The 24,848-nt window shown below is 35.2% G+C and overlaps 3 protein-coding genes across 3 annotated transcripts; all 3 read left to right on the plus strand.

Moving 5' to 3' along the window:
- Nucleotides 1–16,390: 16,390 nt before the first annotated feature.
- LOC115951720 lies at nt 16,391–17,464 on the plus strand. Its single transcript, XM_031068873.1, has one exon. It carries the CDS (start codon nt 16,391–16,393, stop codon nt 17,462–17,464), a length of 1,074 nt encoding a protein of 357 aa, XP_030924733.1.
- A 1,729-nt stretch (nt 17,465–19,193) lies between these two features.
- Nucleotides 19,194–20,921, plus strand: LOC115952241 (protein NDH-DEPENDENT CYCLIC ELECTRON FLOW 5-like). The gene is made up of 2 exons (XM_031069330.1): nt 19,194–19,812; nt 20,404–20,921. The coding sequence occupies exons 1-2, from the start codon at nt 19,294–19,296 to the stop codon at nt 20,902–20,904; spliced, it is 1,020 nt and encodes a 339-aa protein (XP_030925190.1). The 5' UTR covers nt 19,194–19,293; the 3' UTR covers nt 20,905–20,921.
- A 1,642-nt stretch (nt 20,922–22,563) lies between these two features.
- On the plus strand, nt 22,564–24,606 carry LOC115951721 (GDSL esterase/lipase CPRD49-like). Its single transcript, XM_031068874.1, has 6 exons — nt 22,564–22,626; nt 22,712–22,789; nt 23,265–23,405; nt 23,495–23,571; nt 23,668–23,817; nt 24,256–24,606. Exons 1-6 carry the CDS (start codon nt 22,564–22,566, stop codon nt 24,467–24,469), a joined length of 723 nt encoding a protein of 240 aa, XP_030924734.1. The 3' UTR covers nt 24,470–24,606.
- Nucleotides 24,607–24,848: the final 242 nt, after the last annotated feature.

The following is a 24,848-nucleotide window of genomic DNA, read 5'->3' on the forward strand; positions in this document are numbered from 1 at the left end:
ACTACGATTGAATTGTATGGACTGAAGCAAGTGCCAAGGGCATGCTATGATCATCTTACATCATATCTTTTGGATCATGGTTTCAAGAGAGGTCAAGCCGATCGAACACTTTTTGTCAAACGAGATAAGAAATATCTACTTATAGCTCAGGTGTTTGTGGATGACATTGTATTTGGTTCAACAATTGATGCCTTTACTTAAGAATTTTCAGAAGAAATGAAGAAAGAATTCAAAATGAGCATGATGGGGGAACTAAACTACTTCCTTGGTCTTCAAGTGAAACAACAAAAAGATGGGATATTTATATCTCAAGAGAAGTATGCCAAAAATCTCGTGAAGAGGTTCGGTTTAGACTCAAAGAAACATGCATCTACTCCAATGAGTTCCTCGATAAAACTGAGTTCCGATCTAGCCGGTGTGGAAGTAAATCCAACCCTTTACAGGAGTATTATTGGTAGTCTCCTATATCTCACTGCAAGTAGGCTGGACATAGCTTTCAGTGTTGGGGTATGTGCTCGTTTTCAAGTAGCACCCAAAGAGTCCCATGTGATAGCGGCTAAAAGAATCATTTGATACGTCAATGGAACATCCGATTATGGAATTTGGTACTCAAGAGACTTAAATGACTGTCTAGCCGAATACTTGGATGCCAATTGGGCTGGGTGTGTTGATGATAGAAAAAGCACCTCAGGTGGATGTTTCTATCTTGGAAAAAATTTGGTGTTATGGATGAGCAAGCAGGAAAATTCAGTGTCTTTGTCAACTACTAAAGTGGAGTATATTGCAGTAGGTAGTTGTTGTGCTCAACTATTGTGGATGAAGAAGTTTCTTCATGATTATGGAATCTCTCAAGACATTTTGTGCGTCTTTTGTGACAATAGTGCCATCAATCTATCCAAGAATCCAGTCTAACACTCAAAGTCGAAGCATATCGAAATTCAATATCATTTCATTCGAGAGTTAGTGGAAGAGAAGATTGTGTGTTTAGAGTTTATCAACACCACAAATCAAAAGGCTGACATCTTCACTAAATCTCTTGATGGTCCACGGTTTGAATCCCTTCGTAAGACCATCGGTGTCAGTATCATCCCTTGACTCACTTTTCTTGTGTGACCCACAGTTGCTTATTAATGCTCTCATGTAGAAAAGGTCTCACATGTCATCATGTGTTTCTTTCACAAGTCTTTGTTTGTTTTTCATTGTTTTTGTTGATCTTACTTTATTGTTTTGTTTTTTAGTATGTTGAAAAATTCAAAAACCCATAAAAAGTGAAAAATCTAAAAAAGTTTGATCACTTGTGTTGTGTATATCACATGTGAGTTTGGCCTAGTACCTCCGTACTAATGGCATAGTGCATTTACGAGCTTAGCTTGTTATGTATGCACATTTTTTAAGTGTGAGTGACATCTAGAAATCTATATTTGATTGTTGTAAATAAATCTTCAAACTTGTCATGAATGATTGGTCAATGGTCTTGCATACATGCATACACTTGTGCTTAAATATATTCTCACTTTTTTTTTTCTTTTTCAAAAGAGCTCTTCAAATGTCTATCTCTAAAAATGAGAAAAGAGCTGAAAAAGTCTTGCTTCGAAAACTAGTTAGAGTAGGAAAATGTGGAGCAAATATGTATTAAAATGTACGGTGCCAAAGCCAAATGCTTATTTGTCAAAGATATATAAAAAGTTCATGACATCGTTTCTCAAAAATTTGAGTTGTATTTAATCAAAAGTATGAAACATGAAAGCCAAATGAAAAGCTTTCAATCAAATGTAAACACATTGGTGAAGGGTCATATATGTTCATTTCTATAAGTGAGATAGGTCACTTGACTTCATACTAGTTGTGTATGACTTGATTGAATTAATGATTGAAACTTCATACTAGACTATGGACTAGTTCATACTTGATCCACACACACAACACACAAATCTAATGTTCAATGAATGCCTATTTTATTTGTGTGATTGTACTTCAAATCTAATATGTGTATACTCAATTGCTTGATGATCAAATCCAAAAAGATTTTTGAGTATTTTATATGTTTTTGAAAGTGTTTTTATGAATTTTTGTGTGTTAAGTGTTTTTCCAAACAGTCAATTTTATTTTTGTTGAAAAACTCGTTCAGAGGCATTTTCGCCAGTACGTCGCAAGTAAGAACCTACCCGTGAAAATGAGGAAGCCAATTTCAGTTTTTCCAAAAATTTACATAGAGAGTTTCGCAACCCTCTCGCGACTCTTTCACAAGAAGAAACTTCCCGCAAAACATGTTCTGTGCATGAGAGGCCATTTCGCAAGTAACTTCGCGAGAAGCTTACCTGCGAAATGAGCGGATTTTCAATTTTTAAAGGGCAAATAGTGATCGTTTTTCAAATCAATCTTTTTGCCTTCTTCGTGCCTCTTTCAACCCAAAAACACCTTTTCACTCAAAATCTCACCCAAATCTCAAGAACTTTCATCCCTAAGACTCATCTAAGGTATGTTTTAACACTTTTTCACTCTTGTTTCCTTAGATTAAATCTTAGATTTTAGGATTTCTAGGGTTGGGTTATTTTTTTGAAAGGGGTTGGAAAAACTTATGTTCATGCAAATTTTTTTTTTCTTGATTGGGCTGTGTCCCATTGTGTTTGTTTGTGTTTGTGTTGGCCCCAAGTGGCATTTTTAACATGTATTTAGGCAAGATTTCAACATGTTCATGCATTGTTTTACATGTTAGTGGTTTGTATGCACTCTAAATGTTTGATAAAATGCCCAAATAACATTTTCTCATTTTTTTGGACTCCGATGAGTACCAAATTTTGGGGATTCCTATGTTTTTACATTCTTAACATGTTTTAAACATTGGTTGTGTGTTTCACACACTTTGCTCCATGAGTTCCTTGTCATGCATTGCTCATGCATCTCACATGCACACCACATGCACACACTTGATCACTTGACATGCATGATCTTGTGACTTTGTTTGTCTTTATGCTTTTTAGGACTTTTTGTTCCTTTTCATGGACTAACTTGTGTCTAATCAAGTTTGTTTCCTTGTTTGTATTTGTCTTTGTTTCTTTATGTTGGTGTTTGTTTTGTAGATGTCTCTTATTAACAAAAAGGCCACAAAGAAGCCTTCAAAGCGTCCTCGCACGTCCTTAGAGTCATTTCGAAATGATGATGCTAACATGGCCTTTGTTGATCATTACAAATGGGCCCCAATCATCCTAGAGATGCTTGTGGACTTAGATTCCCTAGAGGGCGCCTTCATTCTGGATGTGTTCAAATAAAGGACATGGATGAAGTTGCTTAATTCGATGGGCGATGTGTTCGAAGATATCATTCAAGAATTCTTCGCAAATGCCATTGTGGAAGGTGATCACATCAACTGTTGGCTAAGAGGGAGAGAGTTTTCAATCACGAGGGAATCAATTCAAGATGTTTTGGAGATTTGACCGACGACTCTAGACACATCTCTGCAATATGATGAGAGAAAGGAGAAACTAGAGCCCCTCATGGAAGTTCTTGGTGGAAAACTCAAGAAGAAGGCCTTGCACACCATTACGTTCACCTCGGAAATGCGGGCTTCGGCCTACATCATGAACTTCAACCTCTACGCGGTGAAGAACTTGACAACTTTGTCAGGACCAAGGACCATATTCCTATTTGGTCTCTTCACTCACAAGGAGATCGACATCTGTGGTCACATTTATCACCTCTTCATCAAAAGCATCACAAAAAGGAATTCAAGGCTAACTCTACCATTCCCAAGCCTAGTCATGTCTCTTATTTTAAGGGCAAGGGTGAAGATTTCAAGTGGACTTCAAGTGATACAAAGGGAAGATCCTATTAGTGAGCAAACCATCATCCGAAGCAAAGCTCATATCCCTGGACCAACTGTTAGTGTCTCTCAAATTCCAAGAGATGATGCTGCAGAAGAAGGAGGAGACACTAAAGAGGAAATTGAGCATTTCACTTCAGTTCCGGAGGACACTGTGCAACCTTCTCCCAAGCACGCGCAAGAGCACCCGATCGCCTTGATCATCTAATTGGAAGGGTTGAAGAGTTGCATGTAATGCTAGCTTCACATATCAACTACTCCAAATCTCAATTCACATACCTTGAAGGCCATATTATTGCCCTATGGTCTCAAATTGATGACATGATGAGGAAATCGAAGCCGGAGTCAGATTCAGAGTCCGATGCATTCTAGTCTCTTTGGCCATTCTGGTCAAAAAGGGGGAGTAGATTGAGGGGGAGTACAACTTGAGGGGGATGTAGCAAAGTAGCAAATTTAGTATGCATTGGTTTATTTTGATGGTTTCTAGTTTACTTTAAGTTTTTATAACTTTTGGATATTTATAATGCTTTTGTTTAAAGCTGAAGATGAAGATGAAAAGTCATGCCAGGCTAGATTTTTCGCGATTGTCTTGCAGGTAAGGCCAATCCACGAAGGACCCGCCAAACTTTCTATTTGGCATGACTCTTCATCTTCTAGTCATGTGCTCTACATGTGACTCTTTTCACAGGTTGCTTCTCGCGAGACAATGGTGAGCCAATCACAAAATCCACTTATTCAACTTTTGTAGCTTGATTCTTCACCGATCTCTCACACTCATCCCTTACAATTAAAATCCACATACATACAGGGAAAATGATTGAAGAAATTACAATCAAATTTGGTATGGAATTAAAGCCAACACAATATAGTTGGAAATCACAACTTTACACGATAGATAAATGCCGAAAGATGGCTACAAAGGCCTAAGAATGGTTGCACCAATGACCAAAAAGTGAACACCGGGGCTAGAGAGGATGGTTACACTGGTGGCCTTAGGAATATTGGAAGAAGACGATGTCATGATGAAGCAAGGGTCATAAGTGACTGGACAATAGTGGTTCGCAGTGGTCAACGGCTAGGCTGGGTGATGGTTGACACGGGCTGCTTGAAATATAGTGAAGGTCACAATAAAGTGGTTTTGATACCATGTTATATGTAGGCTTGGTGTTATGTGCCCTTGGTTGTGTCTAGAAGAAGGTTATATTAGCCAGATCGAATGTGCTATTGACTGTGATCAAAGGGAGGTTAAGTTGTTGGAGTAGAACTTTGTTGTTCCAATCCATTATTATAAATAGGAAAATACTCAAGCTTTTGATTATAAAAAAATTAAAAAATGAAGCAGCAAAGTTTTTACAAATTTTATTACAAAAAATTACAAATTGATATGACAATGAATGTGGTTAATACCACTTCAACAATAAAACAAATTCATGTTGAATTATTATTATTACTAGCTGCAGATCCACACAATGCGTGAGAATATAAATATTATGTAATGAGGTGTAATATATAAAAAGAAAATGATTACTTCAAGTATTGTCTATTTTAAAAACAAATATTTCTACAAATATTTTTTTTAATCTTTTTATCTCTACAAATATATCATTATATTATTATTATTATTATTATTATTTTATGTTTGATTAATATTATTTTAAGGTGAACCATATTCTTCTAACTTCTATTGTAGTGTATTATATTTGCTCAATATACAACTAAACTTTATAAGTTTCAAATTTATTATTCAAATTTCTCATCTCTTAAGGAATAAGGAAATTATCATAATAATCAAAACTCATTACAAAATTACAATGTTACCTTAACCAAAATTAAAATGAAACTAAAGGAATAAATAATAAGCTTTAAAATAATTTTTTACTCAAACAATTGGTAGGCATATTCAAATTCATGTTTCCCAAAAAACTAAGTATTAACTTAAACTAAAATTCAACCAAAGTTATAAAAAGGAAAGAGAAGACTTTCTGATAGGATATTTAAAAAAAAAAAAAAACACACACACACACACACACACAACCAAAACACATATTAAAAAAAAAAAAAAAAAACCATCAACCTTAATTAGAGTTATAAGAAAGAATAAAAATTCGCCGAAAGAAAGTAGAGAGAGAGAGAGAGAGAGTACTCATAGTTTTGTGTGAGAAAAATATGGATTGAATGGGAAAACGATATCAAATTTATACAAAATGAAATGGGTAAAAGAATAGGCAAATTATAAAAAAGAGGAAGGAAGTATAACGGTAAAGTAGTGAGGGGATAAAGAGGCAAAAAAGAAGGGAAAAATTTGGAAGAAGTGTAACAATAGGTGAGTGAACTAATAGGGAGAAGAAGAATATATATATATATATATATATTTTTTTTTTTTTTGAAAATAGGGGGAAGAAAAGTTTAAATAGAAAAAAGAAAAAAAAAATAAATGAATGATGTGGTTGCTGATGTGACTCAATAGGAGCGTAACAATAATAAATGCTACGCTTCAGCTTTTAGTAATACTAATCGCTAATCTGTGCGATGCACGGGTTTATCTCTTTGAATTGCTTTTGATATGAAACATGTAAGTTCAAGTAGAACATGTTCTTAGCAACAATAAATGCCACCATAAAAAATTTCATACCTAAAGCATTTGTACGTATAATGTAGTTTTAGCTGTTATAAAGAGTTTTTTTTTTAATTTTTTTTTTTAATTTTTTTAAAAAATTTTAGAAACCATTACAAAGTTTGTTGATAACAATTGTGCAAAAATTTTATAAATTGAAAGTATGAAATGTCTATAGATTAAAAGACAGAAGTTGATAGTACATTTTTCCTTTGTGTAGTAACTCATAAAACAAATAATTAAAAGCATAAAATCAAATTTCCAAAGTGAATCACACCTTTTGCCTAGGAGACAAATTGAAGCATTCTAACATCTTAATTCACGTGTAGTACATTGCAATATGTTGAGATATTTTTCTTGGTGGATTCTCCTCAGATGTTTTGGTACGTCCATTCGGAACATTCACTTTCCACTTCAATTGATACTCTACCCAAGATGAAAATTCCTAAACCTTTTGCTTTCTCAAGCACTAAGATTCATACACATACGTACATAAATACATATATAGACATACTAAATAATAGATTAAGCACAAAAATATTTAAGCTCATTTAATTTTTTTTTGAGGTAGGTAGATAATGAGGGAGGGAAGTGTGGGGTTTAATCTGATACTAGGGTCCACAAAAATACTATTATCACTTGAATGCCTGAAAATTTTTATTTTGGTTTTAAAGATTAATGAAACTCTGTTTCAGTAAAGAATCAGATTTCTTTTCTGAACTTCCAAGAACACCATCAATCTTAGCTTACGGTTAGCAGAAGCGATAATTGCCAACCTACTTAAATGGGTTTTCAAATATTAAGTAAACAACTTCTTCATATGGTCTGAGTTCTAAAAGAATGCTAGGCCTAGGAGTTGCACAATGTACTGAACAGTCTTTTTTGTTTCTTCAGATAATGTAGTAAACGGGTATTCATACTGATATTTTCAATATGTCAGTTCTTTACTCTTTTTTTCTTTTCTTTTTTTGAAAAAGTTTTGTTACTATCATTAGGTATATGCTGTGTAATGAAATTTATTCATCTAACAAAGAAAAATAAAATAGATAAGAAGGATTTTAGAAACAGTCAAGAGGCAACATCTCAATTAATACGAAAGGAAAAAAGTTGATTTGTTTAAAGGGAAAAAATTGAACTTAGTACCGTTTATTAGGTGTTTCAAGTATTTTTTGTGTAATGAAATCTATTCATCTAATAGAGAGAGAGACTCATAAAGCTTGAAGTTCACAATATGTCTCCATAAAACATGTGTAAGATGCTTAAGAGAAGAGATATAGAACTCCCACTGTTAGTCAATAAGGACTATCGTGGTTTGTGAGGGTTGGCCAGTTATGGTTAAAATATCAAACGTGCATGAATTTTGTGCTCTATTAGGATTTAAGCACAGGATGGTCATTTAGTAGAACCATCATTTACATATTTATGATATCTAAACAATGTCAACCCAAACCAAGTATCATGCACAATAGAAATGAGTTTTGCAAGGGACTGAGATTGACTTGTGTTTTACAACATGCCCCTGTCACACACAGGTGCACACGCATGCAGACACACACATGCATCTGATTATACTCTCGTGGCAATAGGGGCGATGCTCACCATAAAGACTTAGGGGCTGTTTGGATTCATTTTTTTGGTCACTCATAACTCATAACTCATCACTTATCACTTATCACTCATAACTCATAACTCATCACTCATCACTTAAAATACCATGTTTTTTTGGCACCATGACTCAATATTTTTCACACTATTTGTGAGCCCCATACCTGTCATCGGCGCAGTTTTTTTTTTTTTTTTTTTTTTTTTTTTTTTTTTTTTTTTTCCAGTACCCAAACTCATTGAATCCAGTGAAAAAAAAAAAACCGAACAACCAACCCAGGAAAAGAAACAAAGAAAAAGAAAAAAAAGAAGAACGAACAGCCAACGCCAACCCAAAAAAAAAAAAAAAAAAAAAGTTGGTCAAAAGTTGAGGCTGTGGGTTCCCTTTGTGTGTTTAATTACAATATTTCCATTGAGTTATGAGTTATGGAAACTGAAAACAGCCAAAAGTTGTTTTCAGTTTCCATAACTCATAACTCAAAAAACAGAGAATTGAGTGATGGAAACAGAGTTATGAAAACAGAGTTATTGTTTACCAAACAAACTTTTTGCTATGGGTCCCACCATTTTTGAGTTAAGAGTTATGGAAACAGAGAATTGAGTTATCAAAACTAGCAATCCAAACGGGCTCTTAGTTCTCTGATAACCACACCAGTAGTTCAATTATGTTCAGTCCAATATATCACATAGCATTCCTAACTTGCAGCCAATGTAGCACTGCTCTCATGATTGGTTCTCTATATTTTGAACTCCCTCTAAACAAAAGTTTTCGATTTGGAGAACTTTGGGACTCTTTTAAGTTATGGACTAAACAGGTTGATATATAAAAGGGACAACAAATCACCCATTCACTCTTGCTTAGGTGGTAAATTGAATGATATCATTAGAAAGTCAGAATTGGTAGAGATTTAGTGGAAATTTAGACTTTAATTTAAAAAAATCACCTGAGAAGGAACCTGAAAAAAAAAATCAGAAAATACAAAACATCATAAAGAAGTAAACATTGATAACCCCAACTTTAAAATTTTCAAACTAAATCCATGCAAATTTGTACTAGCCAAAATTCGATTAACAACTCCAATAGGGTAATCAAAATTCTATGATGGAGTGAAGCAGAAGGATCAAATTCAATGAAAAACTTCAATTGTTAAGTCAAAATTAGGAGAGTGAAGCAGAAAATCTCAACCGCAAATGAAAGGAAAAACAACCTCAACTTAAAAATAAAATTCCTATATCAAAACCAATAAATATGCAACCAGATTCCAATTTCATATTCTTTATAGAAACATATTAACAATAAATATGCAAGAAACCATATAGAATAAAGGAGAAAACTAGTAAATACCTAGCTATTCTAGTCTCATAGTTTCTAAATTGTTCAAGTAGTAGGATTTGTGTAATGTATTAAGAGTTTTACGCAGATGAAGAGAATCCACAGTTCCAAATAACCTAGATAATAAAATGCCAAATCCCTGTAAGCAAAACAATAAGAATCCAATTTTCAACCCACATTCAGGAAACATTAATAGAAGAGAATAGATTGAATAAACCTCAATGTAACTGCGACTAGAAAAGATCTACACTTGCAGGTATAAACTTCTTTTTGAAGAACAAAAATGCAAGCCTTATGGGAGCATTAAAATATTTTTGCAACCCCATCAAACAAAACATTATAATTATCCTTTCAAAACTAACAAATCCCAGTAAAAATAAAAACCAAGAAAAGCACAAAGGCTTAAAAGAAAAAATTGACCTCTTGACAAAAACCACAAAATTGAAAATACAAACCCACTTTTGAGAAAGCTAAGAATTGTTTGATGAACTTGAACAATTAGGACATATGTCATGAAGAAACTTTCACTTCTCAAACTATTGAATTCATTAAGTAGAAATATAAAATGCAAATAAGCTAACACTATCATATTGTTATGAGACGGTAAATTTAGTATTTGTGCACATAAACAAAAATGCCATGGCTTTCAATAAATTAAGATGCAATCTTTTTAACATCAAATGCAGAAAGGGTCTTCAATGCCCAATCTAAAATACAGATTTGATTTTCTCATGTCGTGAAATGAATTGAAAGCTCAAAATTCTCTGTATGCAGTAAACATACCTTGTGAGCCTTATATTAAAACTAAAACCTATACTTGAAATCTACCTCAATTTTGGACCCCTAAAGTCACCAATAAAAAAATAAGAAAAAAAAAATGTTATGCAAGAATGAAAGAAAATGATATAAGAATTTAAATCATTTAGCATATTTTTAGTATACTTCCAAATACATGTAACCAAATCTAATTCACCTTATTCAACCCAATGAAAATAAAATTTGAGAAGTTTTCAATTTCTTTTTTGTTGAATGTAAGTTCCAAGTTTTTCTAATTTAGAAAGGTATATGTTTTTAAAAATTGTCTAGAATTCATGGTAAATGACCTACCATTAAAAACGACATCTTCCTCTTTGCCTTAATCTATTCAAAATTGAAATTTTAATTTGAAACCAAAGCTTGTCAATAAAAGAACTACAACTACAAAGAATTAATGTTTTCAAGCAAATCTGTCATTCATACTTTATATGTTCTACGTTTTAAATTTTTTTTCTTTCTAATAATACCATTACCAACTCTCACATGTTATAGACAGCTAATTAGTTAATTGTTAACATGTACCAACTATTAGTATAACGATTAGTCCAATCATTACACAACCAAATATCTAAAAATGATATCAAAAGCTTATCGTAAAAATAATTAGAAAGACACATTCATTATCAATTCGTCAAGTTCCACAGCCATTTATATATGGTCATGTGATTGATAATGGATCATCAGTATGAAGGAAACTGCATTTTAAATTATAATTAGTCATGAATGAATCAGTTCCAGGACAATGTTAAAAATAGAATTTTTTTTTTTGGGCAACTTATGAAGTGTAATTCATGAACTTAAGAGGTTGTTTGGATGCAAAAATTTCATCACTCAATTTCCATCACTCATCACTTATTACTCATAACTCATCACTCATTACTCATCACTTAATTTTTCACACCCGTTTGGCACCATCACTCACTTTCCATTACTCAATATTTTTCACACTATTTGTGGGCCCTATACCTGTCACTCGATGCAGTTTTTTTTTTTTTTTAATATTAGTACCCAAACTCACCGAACCCAGTAAAAAAGAAAAAAAAGAAAAGAAAGAAAGAACTGAACCCGGAAACCCAATGAAGAACAAAAGAAACCCAGCCAAAAAAAGAACCCAGTGAAAGAACAAAAAAAAAAAGAAAAAAGAAGAAAGAACTGAATCTAGAAACCCGATGAAGAACAAAAGAAACCCACCCAAAAAAAGAACCTAGTGAAAAAAAAAAAAAAAAAAAAAAAAAAAAAGCCGATCCTAGTGAAAGAAGAAAAAAAAAAAAATCCAGAAACCGCATGCAATGAAGGAAGAAGAAGAAGCCACCTAGTGTGAAAGGAAAAAGAAAAAAAAAGAAGATGAAGAAACGCACACACCGAACCCAATGTAAAAAAGAAAAAAAAAAGAAAAAAAGATGGTCAAAAGTTGTTGCTGAGACTGACAGTGGGTCCTTCCATGTAGTGTTAGTTACGGAAATGCCATTGAGTTATGAGTTATGGAAACTGAAAACAGCTAAAATGTGTTTTCAGTTTCCATAACTCATAACTCAAAAATCAGAGAATTGGGTGATGGAAACAGAGTTATCATGCAACCAAACGGATTTCTAGCTATGGGTCTCACTATTTTTGAGTTATGAGTTATGAAAATAGAGAATTGAATTACGGAAACAAGCCATCCAAACAGCCTCTAAGATTTCGACCTTTACAATGAGTTAGATCAAGACTACCTCATGCATTGTCTTCAAGAAATGGACCAACACCCAAAATTGCATTATGCAGCAAAAACAGTAGGCTAGACATGTAGTTTACACGAACTAAATTAAGAATAAGAATAATCTGTCTCTTCTTTTTAGGGGCTGCTAAAAACTATTGTAACATGCACATGGTTTGTAATCCTATTTTCCAACTTACAAACCACAAAGGTGTGCCAATATTCATGGTTTTCATACCAGTGCCACATATTGCCTTGTTTGTTTATGCTGGAATCTAAGAATTTCCCAAAAGCAGAAAACTGCTGCAAACCAGCTAAGCGAAGAAATCAATTACAACTAAAACCTTACACACAAAAATTAAACACTTGTGGTCAATTGGATTTTGTGAATCCAACAAAAGGCCAAAATTTATATCAAGATAGGGAAAAGAAAAGATTGAATCAAAGGATTATGTACTAGCTATCTAAGAGAAATTTCCTCAAACACATGACATGCAACATTTTTCAGAGTCCTCCAATCATACCATTCTTTTTCTCATCTTTCTAACTCCCTCAAACCAATTCCAAATTTTAAACCTTAATCAAAACCAAATCTAGGCTAAATGCCTAAATCAAAACTAATTATTCCATATCAAATTTTTTATGCATAAGAAAATACATTTACCGATGTGGTGACGGCAGTATTATAGTGGTGGGATGCCAACTGAAGGTGGGTGTTGGCTTGACAATGTTGGCAGCCCTCAGACTTCTCTCTCTGGCTCTTTATTTCTTCTCAAAGTGCCTTGTGAATGTTTTGCTTTGAAGCTTTGCTTGCAAATAGGGAAAAAATTGTGTTGCAAGAAATAAAGGATAGAGTGCAGGAGAGGGGGATAAAAAACAGAGACTGGGAGAAGATAGGAATATGTAATGGGCAAAAGTTGTAATTGCCCAGTGTACAAAATGTTGTGTCTGTTGTCAGCATAGTCAATTGGCCTTGGGATTGTCAGTGGTTTTTTGAAAGACACAGGTGCGTGGTTTGCAAAATGAAATTGTTTGTGAAGGCTTTTCCAGCTTGGTTAAGGGATGGTACTTATAAGCAGTAAGGGAAAAGCAACGTTAATTACCTAAAAACCAAACACAGATGCTCCTACTATCTCTCTCCCTAGTAGGAGCATCTCTCTCCACCTCTGTGTGGCCTTTACTCATCACCTCCGTGTGATCTTCTTCTACCACCTCTGTGTGGTTTCTTCTCCACCTCCATGTGGCACTCCTCCTAACTTTCTCACCTAAACCTATTTTCCCTATCAATCAATCCTCTAAACTTAAAAAAACCCTAACCCACATTCCACAAACCCATTCCCACACAAGCTTTCTCAGGGTGGCCGTGGATCTCTCGGTGGCCGTAGGTCTCTCTATTAATCTAAAATTGCTTCCTTCTATCAACCTTCCCCTAAAACCCTTTAGACCAATTCCGATGAGTTTTTGCTCGTGGAGGCGTCATATTGGCTCACCTGTGAGTTGGGGCGGTTTTGTCTCGGTACAGAGGTTGGTCGGCTCTCTCTCTTTGGGCGGATTTTGTTAGAAAGTATGTTGTTTTCTCTTAGCTGAGACCATTCAGCTATTGCTCCTCTCTTTCTGGTCAGTGGGTCTGGTCTGCTGGCTCTGTACAGCGGGTTGCTCTGCCTTTCGTGGCTCTTGGTTGCTGGGATAATCCTATACCCACAACCAGTAAGGGGGTTGGCATCACTTTTGGCTAGGAACCAACTTCGGCAAGCTATGATTCTCCTTGCATGGAATTGTCGTGGCCTTGCCCAAGCTGAGTCAAAAAGATCTCTTAAAGCCGTTGTAAATAAGGTATGTCCTGACTTGCTGTTCTTGTCTGAAGTTAAAATTAGTTCAAATAGAGTCAAAGCTCTACTTTATTCATTGGGTTTCTATAAATTAGAATGGGTTGAACCAAGAGGTCTTAAAGGAGGCATCATTTTGGGATGGAAAAATGGTGTAGATGTGGAAATTGTGATGTCTAATGATAATATGATTAATGGTCTTGTATTCTCGGATCCAATAAATGAACCATGGCTATTGTCTTTGATCTATGGGCCATGTGCAAGGTTAGAGAAACAAACCTTTTTGGAAGATCTTCAAAAGGTTGGGGAGTCTTTTGCTGGGCATGGTTGTGTATGGGAGATTTTAACAACTTGTTGGGGCCAAGTGATAAGAAAGGGGGGAAACTATTTTCTTCATCTTCTCCTGGGGAATTAAAAGGATTGGTAGACTCGGCTGGCTTAATTGATGTTAAATTTGTGGGGGCACCTTACACTTGGTCCAACAAACGCCCAGGCCTTGCTAACATAAAAGAAAGACTTGATAGAGCTCTAGTTAATACTAGGTGGACTGAAATTTTCCCAAGAGCACTGCTGAAGCATTTTCCCTCAAATTCCTCTGATCATATCCCAATTGTTCTGTTCACTGAAGGAGAAGAGGGAAGTAGACCAAGACCATTCAAATTTGAAGAAATATGGACAAGAGAGGAGGCAAGTAATCTTGTGGTGGAGAATGCTTGGAGGCTCAATGCCCCTGGTTCCCCAATGCTTAGGCTATGCAAGAAGATCAAACAAGCTAAACTAGAGCTAAAACAATGGAATAGATCCTGCTTTGGCAATGTACAATCCAAAATTAAGGAGGCTTGGAAGAATTTAGACCAAATTCAATGCTTAGACCCAAATCCACAAAACTTGGAAAAGGAAGCAAATTTGTGTATGGAAATCCAAGAATTGTTGAAAAGGGAGGAAATATTATGGCGTCAAAAATCCAGAATCAAATCACTTACAAGCTCTGATCTCAATACAAGATTCTTCTATCTAAGTACAGTGATAAGGCGAAGAAGAAATTCCATTGATTTTATGAAGAAAGAAAATGGTGAGTGGATTTCAAGTTGGGAGGAGATTGGTCAATGCTTTCAAACCTTCTTTAATAACCTGTTCTCTTCTTCAACCCCAGACATTCCTTATGATCTTAATAATTTAATTCCAAGGTGCATCACCCCAGAAGATAATGAAATGTTGCTAGCCATGCCTTCGATGGAAGAGATCAAAACAACAGTATTTTCGATGGATTCTCATAAAGCTCCTGGGCCTGATGGAATGTCTCCCCTTTTCTTCAAACACTACTGGCACTTGATAGGAGGTGATGTTGTGAATGCAATTCTAAGCTTCTTCCAAGGCGATTGTATATTAAGAGAAATAAATCATACCTTTATCACCCTAATCCCCAAGAATGAGAGGGCTACCATGGTTAACCAATACAGGCCGATTTCGCTCTGTAATGTGCTATATAAGATAATTTCAAAATTATTAGCAAACAGATTGAGACCACTCCTCCCCAAGATGATATCTCCCTGGCAGGCTGCCTTCATTCAAGGTAGAAAAATACAAGATAATAGCATATTAGCCCATGAAATCATCCATGCTATGAGAAAGAAAAAAGGTAAGGATAAGTGGATGGCAATTAAACTTGATATGGAAAAGGCTTATGATAGATTGGAATGGCCTTTTATTCTCAATGTACTAAGAAATTTTGGATTTGATGAGAGATGGATAAATTGGGTTTCAGAATGCATTTCAACTACCTCTTTTTCTATACTCATAAATGGCTCCCCATATGGATTCTTCCAACCACAAAGAGGTCTAAGACAAGGGGACCCTCTTTCCCCATTCCTATTTATCGTAGCAGCAGAAGTGTTATCCAAACTCTTGCAAAAAGCAGAAGAGAGAAAAAAGCTAAAAGATATCAAGATTGCTAAGGGATGCCAACCAATATCTCATCTCCAATTTGCAGATGATTTGTTCATTTTTGGGAGAGCTGATGAAGAGAACATAAGGTCCATTAAAGAATGTTTATCCACTTACTCTTCTTTGTCAGGGCAGAAGATAAACACCCACAAATCTACCATGGTTTTCAACAAAAATCTAACTAGTTGGCATTCCAAACACTTGCTAGCTGGGAGTATGGGGTTGAAAATTGAAGGGGCAAAAGGAAAATATTTGGGGCTGCCAATGCTGATAGGAAAGTCAAAGAAAGGCACATTTCAAGAGGTGGTGGAAAGAGTGGAGAAGAAGTACCAAGGCTGGAAAGTTAAAATCCTCTCACAGGCTGCTAGAACCTCCCTAATTCACACAGTTACCTCAGCCATGCCATCATATGTTATGTCCTCTCTCAAACTCCCAAAAGAAACAGCAAAGAAGCTTGATGCTTTAAATAGGAAATTTTGGTGGGGTTCAAAGGAGAATGGTTCCAGCTGCTGCATCCTGAAGAAATGGGATTCTATTTGCAAACCCAAGTCAAGATTTCAACCAGGCTCTCCTAACCAAACTAGCTTGGGAGGTCCAAAAAAATGAGGATAAGTACTGGGTAAAAATGTTTAGAAGAAAATATCTAAGAGGTGGAAGTTTTTCCAATACAAGGCCACCTATACAAGCGTCTTGGATTTGCAAGAGCTTATTTAGTTGTAACAAGCTCATTAAGAAAGGCATGTGCCACAAAGTGAGAGATGGAAGATGTATTAACATATGGGATGACCCTTGGGTCCCCAAAGAACCAGATTTTAGGCCAAAACTCAAGGCTGGGGTGGCTACAAATATCTTGCTAGTAGCTAAGCTCATCCACCATGAATCAAGACAATGGGATAGGGAGAAAATTTTTGAGTTATTTGAGTCTCAGTCTGCTATAAGGATCCTCAATATCCACATTCCTGCTTTCCCAAAGTGTGATACCTTATGCTGGGGTCTTAGTCCATCAGGTGAGTTTACAGTAAAATCAGCATTTATGTTAAAAATGCAACAAAGCAGCACCTCACTTGGGTCAATGCATGAAGAGCACTGGAAGATGTTGTGGAAGAGCAAAATGCATGAGAGGCTTAAGCTTCTTCTCTGGAGAATTGTCTGCAAATGTCTTCTGGTTCGGGAGATTCTTAGTAAAAGATTCCCAATTCCTAACATAAGCTGTCCAGTTTGTGGGGAAGAGGCTGAAACTGTCGAACATGTCTTTATACGTTGCCCCATCACAGTCCAGGCTTGGGCTAACTCAATTTGGCCCCTAAACATGAATGTTTTCAAAGATATGAATATTGATCAGTGGATAAAGATTATAATAAATCCACTTGAAAAGTTAAAGATCCAAGGCAAAGAAGCAAGGGAGTTTTCTCTTTTTGTAGCGGTGCTCTATGACCAAGTTTGGAAGAATAGAAACCAAACAATGTGGGGAAACCAACCAGTAGACTCAATAAAGCTCTCCATCCAAATAAATAAGGTATTTTCTCAACACAAGCAAGCTTGGCTTTCTATTCTTGGGAATAAAGAGAACTCCCCCTCATGGAAGCCCCCTCCTCTTGGATGGATCAAATGTAACTTTGATGCAGCAATGAAGCCTAATAAGGTGGTGCTGGCAGTGGTTTGCAGAGACAGCAACGGATCCATAGTAGCAGCTGATTCTCAAGAAGATTGCCTAGGTGAGCCCTTATGGGCGGAATCTAAAGCAGCTCTCTTAGCAGCTAGTTTGGCCCGCAAAGAAGGTTTTGCTAGAGTTGTGATAGAAGGAGATGCCTAATCAGTGATAAAGGCTATCCTAAACCCATCTACAACTCCTCATTGGTCCATCAATGCTATCATTGAGGATATCTGGCTGGTCCTTAACTCTTTTGTATGTTGGAATGCCTCCTTTGTATTTAGAGATTTTAACTGTGTAGCTCATTCCCTTGCCTAATGGGCTTACTTTTGTAATAGTTTTGGATCCCCCCCTCTCTCTGTTGTATCTAGCTTGGTGGAAGGTGGTGATGGCTAAGTCTCTCCCCTTCCCCTGCTTCTATTTGTTTCTACTTTCTTTTTTGTGTTAATATATGTCTTATTCAGCAAAAAAAAAAAAATTACCTAAAAACCAAACGTTGTACACGGTTACTTTAATGGCTTTAGGGAAAAGGCACAATTTTTCTAGTTTTTTTTTTTTAAACGTAAATGTGGCATAAATTTATGTTTGATTTCTCAGATTTTTCCCTCTCCCAACTCTCTACGCCTAATCGACTCTCTGTTTATCAGACTTTCGGTCTCTTTCAATTTAACGGTAGTTTTGTTTTAAACCGTGAGGGGTTTCCCTAATTTTAACAAATAGAGAGGAAAAAGGTTATGAATCCAAATTCCTAAATTGACAGTTAAAAAAAAAAAAAAAAAAGGCAAATATCTACAAACATTTTGATAGAAAACCCTAAAACCCAAAACAAAAACGAATCAAATCTAAACCTACCCAACAAAAAATAAATAAAAATAAAAATAAATAAAAGTAACATTTCATACCCAAATCTGAAAAATGGAAAAAGAAAAAATTTACTGGTGTGGTTCCGTTGATTTAGGTGGTTGATACATGACCTAACAGTTTCTTTCTATGTTTGTTGTCTGATGGTCTAAGTCTGGCCAGGGAATGGACAATGGCCGGCCTTGGATCTTTCTCTCTTTCTCTTGGGGTCCGACGAACAACTCTATTCTCTCTCTTTCTCCGTATACAGGCAAGCCTTTTGAATGTAATTTACCCATTTAAGTAGTTAGTGTTGTATTTATACTCAAAGACCATTAGATTGTTTTAACACTGTGATAGGAAGCCTCTCCAAATGATGCACCATACGATTTTTTAAAGATTAAACTGTATACGTGGCTGAATTTTAGATAGACACTTTTCTTACATGACAGCACCTTCTTAATTGTAAGAATTGACTTTCTCTCAGCTTCTGCTATTATATATATATATATATAGATATAGATATGATATAGATATAGATATAGATGTAGATTATTATTTTTTGTAATTAACAACATTATAAAAACTATACAGTAAATTTTGTAATATATATAAAATCAGTAAATTTTGTAATATATATATAAAATCTCTTTTATAAATAAGGATGAGAAATGATATGACCACAACATTTTTACAACAAATTCTAAGTGGTAAGTTGTTACTAGTTGTTATTGTTGGGTTAAAAAAGTAATCTCAGTGCTAAATTCAAATTTGAACCAATAATAACTAACCACCAATGATTTATTGTAAAAATGTTGTGGATGTAATATTTCTCAGTAAGGATATGCGGAATTAAGTGGTTATTCAAGCATTTGACTAAAAACTAAGAAGGAGGGGGAAAAAAAGAAAAAAAAAAATGTAACCAATAACATTTGTCTCATTATCCATTAGGCGTTGTTTTTAAACACAAGCCGAAGGGATAAGTCGACCCCACTCTCTCTCTCTCCAAAAAAAAAAAAAATCATTTAAAAAAAAAAAAAATTTCATTCTGTCCATAATATCTAAAGAAGAAAATGCTATACATTATCAACAATGGAAACGCCTAATAAGACTGTCAAGGAAAAGACTTGAAGTTGAAAAGAAGCACGAGCATGGCTTGCAATTCACTTTCACTATTCTCACCCAATTATTTCATTCCCATATCCACTAAACCACCTGCTAAACATTTGTTTTCTTCCCACACTTATCTTCCATGCAATTTTAGTCAGTACTACAATAGCAAGAGAGAATTTCCACTACCATCAGTGGCTTCAATCCCATACCAACCCATCAATGTGGACTACTTGGAGGAAGAATTCAGTGGACATGGTGTCACCTTTGAAGGTATTGGTGATAACTGTGTTGCCAAGATGGGACTCGAAAACGGAAGCACAGTCAACTTGATGCTACCAAGTGGCTTAATTTCATCATACAAAGCTCCCATGTGGCATGGAGGCAAGGTGGAGTTGCTGCACACATCAGTCTCTGAGGATGAGAATGGTGGTGCTGTCATTCAAGGAGGGGTGTCTTTAGCCTTAAATTGTTCCAGTGATGGTGATGACGAAGTTTCTTGGTCTCCATGTAATTGGGCTCTTCGTAATATAAGAGGCGATGCTCAAGAATCCATTCAGGTCCGTGTATAATTTTTTAGGCCATGAAACTTTCTTGTCACCGAAGAGTAAACATTGAATTCTATGAAACCAAACTTTATATCGACCTATTTTGAAACTATTTTATAATCAAGATAAAGGCATTTTAGCCTATAAATTTATTGAAACCCCTCTTTGTTGAACGGAATAGAATATATCATAGATGGTTAGTGAATTTGGTTCAAATGGTTATTAAGTATTTTTAGAAGGCTTCAATAATAGTTAGTGCATATACATTAGTTCATGAGTGATTTAAAGAGATCACTTTACTTCATGTGTCTAATGGAATAATGACATGTCAGTTTTTAATCTGATCATGTCATCAAATTAAGGACTAAAGCGACCACTTAAAACATGAGGGACTTTCACTCAAAAAAAAAAAAAAAAAACACATGAGGGACTAAAATCGTGCATGGATTAAAACTTCAAAGACCAACAATGTATTTCAGATTTTTTAGAATTAGTTAATAATTATAGACGGTCAAATTGTCATAATGTATATCTTTGTTTGGTTCATGATTTAGTCTTGTAGATATAAGTACTTGGTTAAACGTATGAACTTGTAAAATGCAGGTAGAACTGATAGATAGGGACTCGGAGAACAAAATTGAAGTAAAATACATTGTGACTCTCAAAAAAGATATGTTAAGCTCAGAGCTTGTTGTCTCAAACTCCAACTCTTCTTCATTGCTCCAACTGACGGGGTCCATTGTAAGCCATTTGGTAGTGAGCACGCCAGATGCAACTTATGCACTCGGATTAGAAGGATCGGACTTCTTCAACAGGTCACCATTATTAACAAACTTTGCTTTAGTTCCTCCGGATTTCGGCCAGAAAAATGAATTTGGCTTAGGCCAATTTTTGGGTCAAATGACACTGAAAGGCCTTTCGTCTGGTTGGGGTGCAAGAAATCAAAACACTGCTGATGATGCAGAAAGCAGCCCAAGAGAAAGTGAAGAAGAAATGGAGGGTGAAGAAGATGACAACTACAAGCATTTAAAAGAACAAATGAGTCGGATATACACCAGTGCGCCTCGGTATTTCACAATAATTGACAGGGTAATTTTCTTATAATAACCAAATTCTAACGTCTCCATTTAATTTGCTGCAAAAATGGTACTTACACCACGAACAATTGTATTTAACAGAGCAATTCATGTGTCTTACACCTCTAGAACCAAGTCACACACAACTTTGTTCTCTGGAGAGCTATGTTTCTGTAACCGTGTCTTTTCTAGAAGGTGGATCAAATGCTAACAAATCTTATTAGGAGTATCTCAATTTCCCTGCTCTGTGCTTGCACGCCGACTCCTGAATGTGGCGCCCCGCTCCTTAGTCCCCTTTCGGCGCCGGTTGTCTCCAGCGGTGGAGACGATTGCGCCGCTCAGTGGAAGTTGGTGTGGGTGTTTGTATCTTGTTTTGTTGCTTTAGTGCGGATTGCAGCAAGTCGCAGTATTGCTATGCCTTTCTGCATTTTCCAAGTTCCTTCCAAATAAATCTTCGCCTTCCTTTATGCCAGTCTCAGTTAACTTTTCAATTAAATATTCGAAGGGTCTTTTGCCAATGGCTTCGATTATGCACTAATCTAGTTCAAGTCTGCAGTTCAAAACTACAAACTTTTGCTTCTATGTATATGTCTCAACTTTCAGTAACAAGATTGAAATAAATGTAACATAAATTTATAAAAGGTTTACAAAAAAAAAAAAAAATCATAAAGATACATTATGGATTATCAAAACAAAAATAAAAAGATACGGTATAAAATTTCACTGAAATGGCCAGTACAATCCAAAATTTTGACCTAGACTGAACAAGTATAGGTTGATTGTAGGTAGTAATAAAATCCAAACATTATTTTATCCTTGACTCTCTGTGGTGAATGACTGCATGTTCATCCTATCAAATCTTCTTTTTTTTAATGTCCATCCTCTGATCTTATTACAGATATATACTCAAAGGGCAAGATTTAGGTACAATATTTAAATGCTGTTTCTTAGGTTTTTCTTTTAAGATTCTGCTATGTAGATTTTTTCACATAAGATGGAAGTGTATTTTTTAGTTAAGTATTCAAATTGCTGAATCTTAAGAGAGAATCTAAGGAACAGCAGTTATGGTACTGTACCTAAGTTTTATCCATGCTAAAATATCATTTAACTATTGCTAGAAATTTTTTTCCTCAAAACCAATTTGTAGGAATCTCCTCTACCGCTACATGGTATAACTAATAAACAAGTTATCACGTAGTAGATTAGAGAAATTTTTCTTCAAATTGGTTTGTACCTCTCCTTCAAATGAATACTCAATGATCCTATCAACGAATTAAGCAAACTCAAGATAAAAACACAGTTCGGCCACCGTAATCTTATCCCGCGTTCTCGCTTGACCATGTATATACTGTATTATGATGTACCGTCGTTGTTTATAAATTTATGTTACATTTATTTTCATATTCTTGTTTACTGTAAAGTGAGACATATACATAGAAGCAAAGTTTGTAGGTTTTGAACTGAGATGAAACATGGATAGGATCATTATTCGGAAGCATTTTGCAAATACCCTTCTGAATATTTAATTGAAAAGTAACTGAGACTGGCATAAAGGAAGCGAAGATTTATTGAAGAACTGGAAAATTGGCAGAAGCAATACAATACTGTTTGGGCCTTACTGGTGGTTCTGGTTAATTCTGCACTAAAGCCTTGTTAAGGCGTGTGCAAGGGGAAACACACTGGCCACATGACAATTAATCTGTTCTTGTTCAAAGAGAACTTGTCAAACAACAGTGCTATCAAAACTGTGGTTCATCATTGACTCTGTTAAGTGTACATTTTCATGCCCTATTAAGATTAGAAATAAACTGATTTTAAATTTGTAACTCTTGAAGGCAGACATATTTTTGCGAGGATACTGCGGTTGGAATTCCAGGCGTGCACTGCAGGTTTTGGATCAAATCTTTCCAAAGGTAATGTATGTTTGATTACACACATCATACTTGAAGGTTATAGATTCTTCCATGGCTTTATCTAAAATGGCATATATAGTAGATGTTTATTGCTAGTAAATCCACATTCCATAAGTAGGCGTAAAAACAAGAAAAAAAATTGATATTTCCATTTGAAATTGATTAATTTCGTGGTTCATATTCCATAGTTCATATGCCATAAAGCCTGACACAATACTGGGTTGAACTTATCACAAAGTGAATTCGGATTTACTGAAAACATCCATCAAATTCAAAATTGATTTCTTGGTGAGAAATATCTTATATGGTTGGACTTGAGAAACTCCAAGGCTCTCTTGTTTATCTAGGTTCAGTTGTTGCAGTCAGGAGGCTGCCAGCATTTTTCTCTAGGCATATGCACGATTCCTCATACTCTTGTACTTTTCCTTTCTTTTGGTATTCTAATAAGTTAAATTTTTATGTGTTATTATGTTAGGATGCCCCAATACAACCTTCATTGGTGATTGTCTATTTTGGTGGTAATGATTCAGAGCATCCTCATCCATCTGGCCCAGACCCTCATGTACCACTTCCCGAGTATATTGAAAATATGAGGAAGATTGCCCTGCATCTAAAGGTATTGATTCTATCGAATTGATTCTTCAGCACTGGTGTACAACTTCATTGCAATTTGAAAACTTTGACATGAATTATTTTGGTTGTTAGACCCTTTCAGAGAGGACTCGCCTTATTTTTCTTAGTGCTCCTGCTGTCAACGAGGAACAAATTCGCGACACATTAAGGTGCTCATAATGATAACTTTAATTGTAATAGTTTCTTTCTTTCTGTATAGGAGTTAATAATTCAGTTCTAATAGCACATATTTTTATTGAAACCAGTGATAAATTGGGAGAGCTGAGTCGGACAAATGAGTCGTGCAGAATATATTCAGAAGCTTGTTTGGAGCTGTGTAGGGACTTGGATATTAAGGCCATTGATCTATGGACTGCTATTCAGAAAAGGGATGATTGGTTGACAGAATGCTTTACGTAAGTTTGCTTTCAGATGTGATGCTCTTTTGTTGTCATTATTATTTTGCTGTGTAATCAATAATCATAAACAGGTCACTGAAAACAGAAGAAACAAAAAACACAAATTAACAAAAGGAGGGAATCAAACCTTTTTGTTCCCACTTGAAGCGGATGAAAACATAAACGTTGAACTCTATGGAAGAGTGCTAAAGCTACTATCAATTTTATTTTAAAAGACTTCCAAACTGACATGACAATGAAGTTGATTGGTGTCACTCCAACAATCTAATAAATAAATGTTTGATTAATTTTCTTTTTGATTGGTAATACATCAGTTTATAAAATTTATGTTTTAAAATTTGTAGAATTCCTTGTATCACTCTGATATTAAAAAATGTTATTTTCAAATTTACTTGCCTTAATTGTTCATCAGACTACTCTATGATCCTTCTTCAGGGATGGAATTCATTTGTCGTCTGAGGGGAGCAAGATTGTAGTAAAGGAAATAATGAAGGTCCTTGGGGAAGCAGAATGGGAACCAAGTCTACACTGGAAATCATTGCCTGCTGAATTTGGAGAGGATTCACCCTATGATCCAGTCAGTCCTGATGGCAAGACCACCATGAATATCTCTGAGGTCAGCTTCGGCAGAAACATGCAATGGGAATAGAAAATTAATAAGTAAATAAATTTAATGAATACTAGCATCTGAGCATGTGCAAAATTATTAGTAGTCATTCATTAAAGCATATATACAAGTTTTTTGTTCACAACCTGGCAGTTGCTTGGTGTGGTTATTGTGTTTTTCATTTTTTTTTCAAACAATTCGGTTGTGACAGCCCTGTGATTGAGTTAAAAATAACAATTAGTGTGGTTATTGTGCTTAAATGGCTCATATGCAGTGTCTTCTTTCTCAATGTTTGTTATGTAATCATCTGATTCTTTAGCATTAAACTTTATTGAGTAAAAAAAAAATAATGTTACTTTGATATTTTAATTAATGAGAACAGTCTGGCGATATTCCAATTTTCTTCTTGTAGAGTTTTTTT

Source organism: Quercus lobata, chromosome 7 (genome assembly GCF_001633185.2).
Source record: "Quercus lobata isolate SW786 chromosome 7, ValleyOak3.0 Primary Assembly, whole genome shotgun sequence".
In the NCBI taxonomy this organism is placed as follows: domain Eukaryota; kingdom Viridiplantae; phylum Streptophyta; class Magnoliopsida; order Fagales; family Fagaceae; genus Quercus; species Quercus lobata.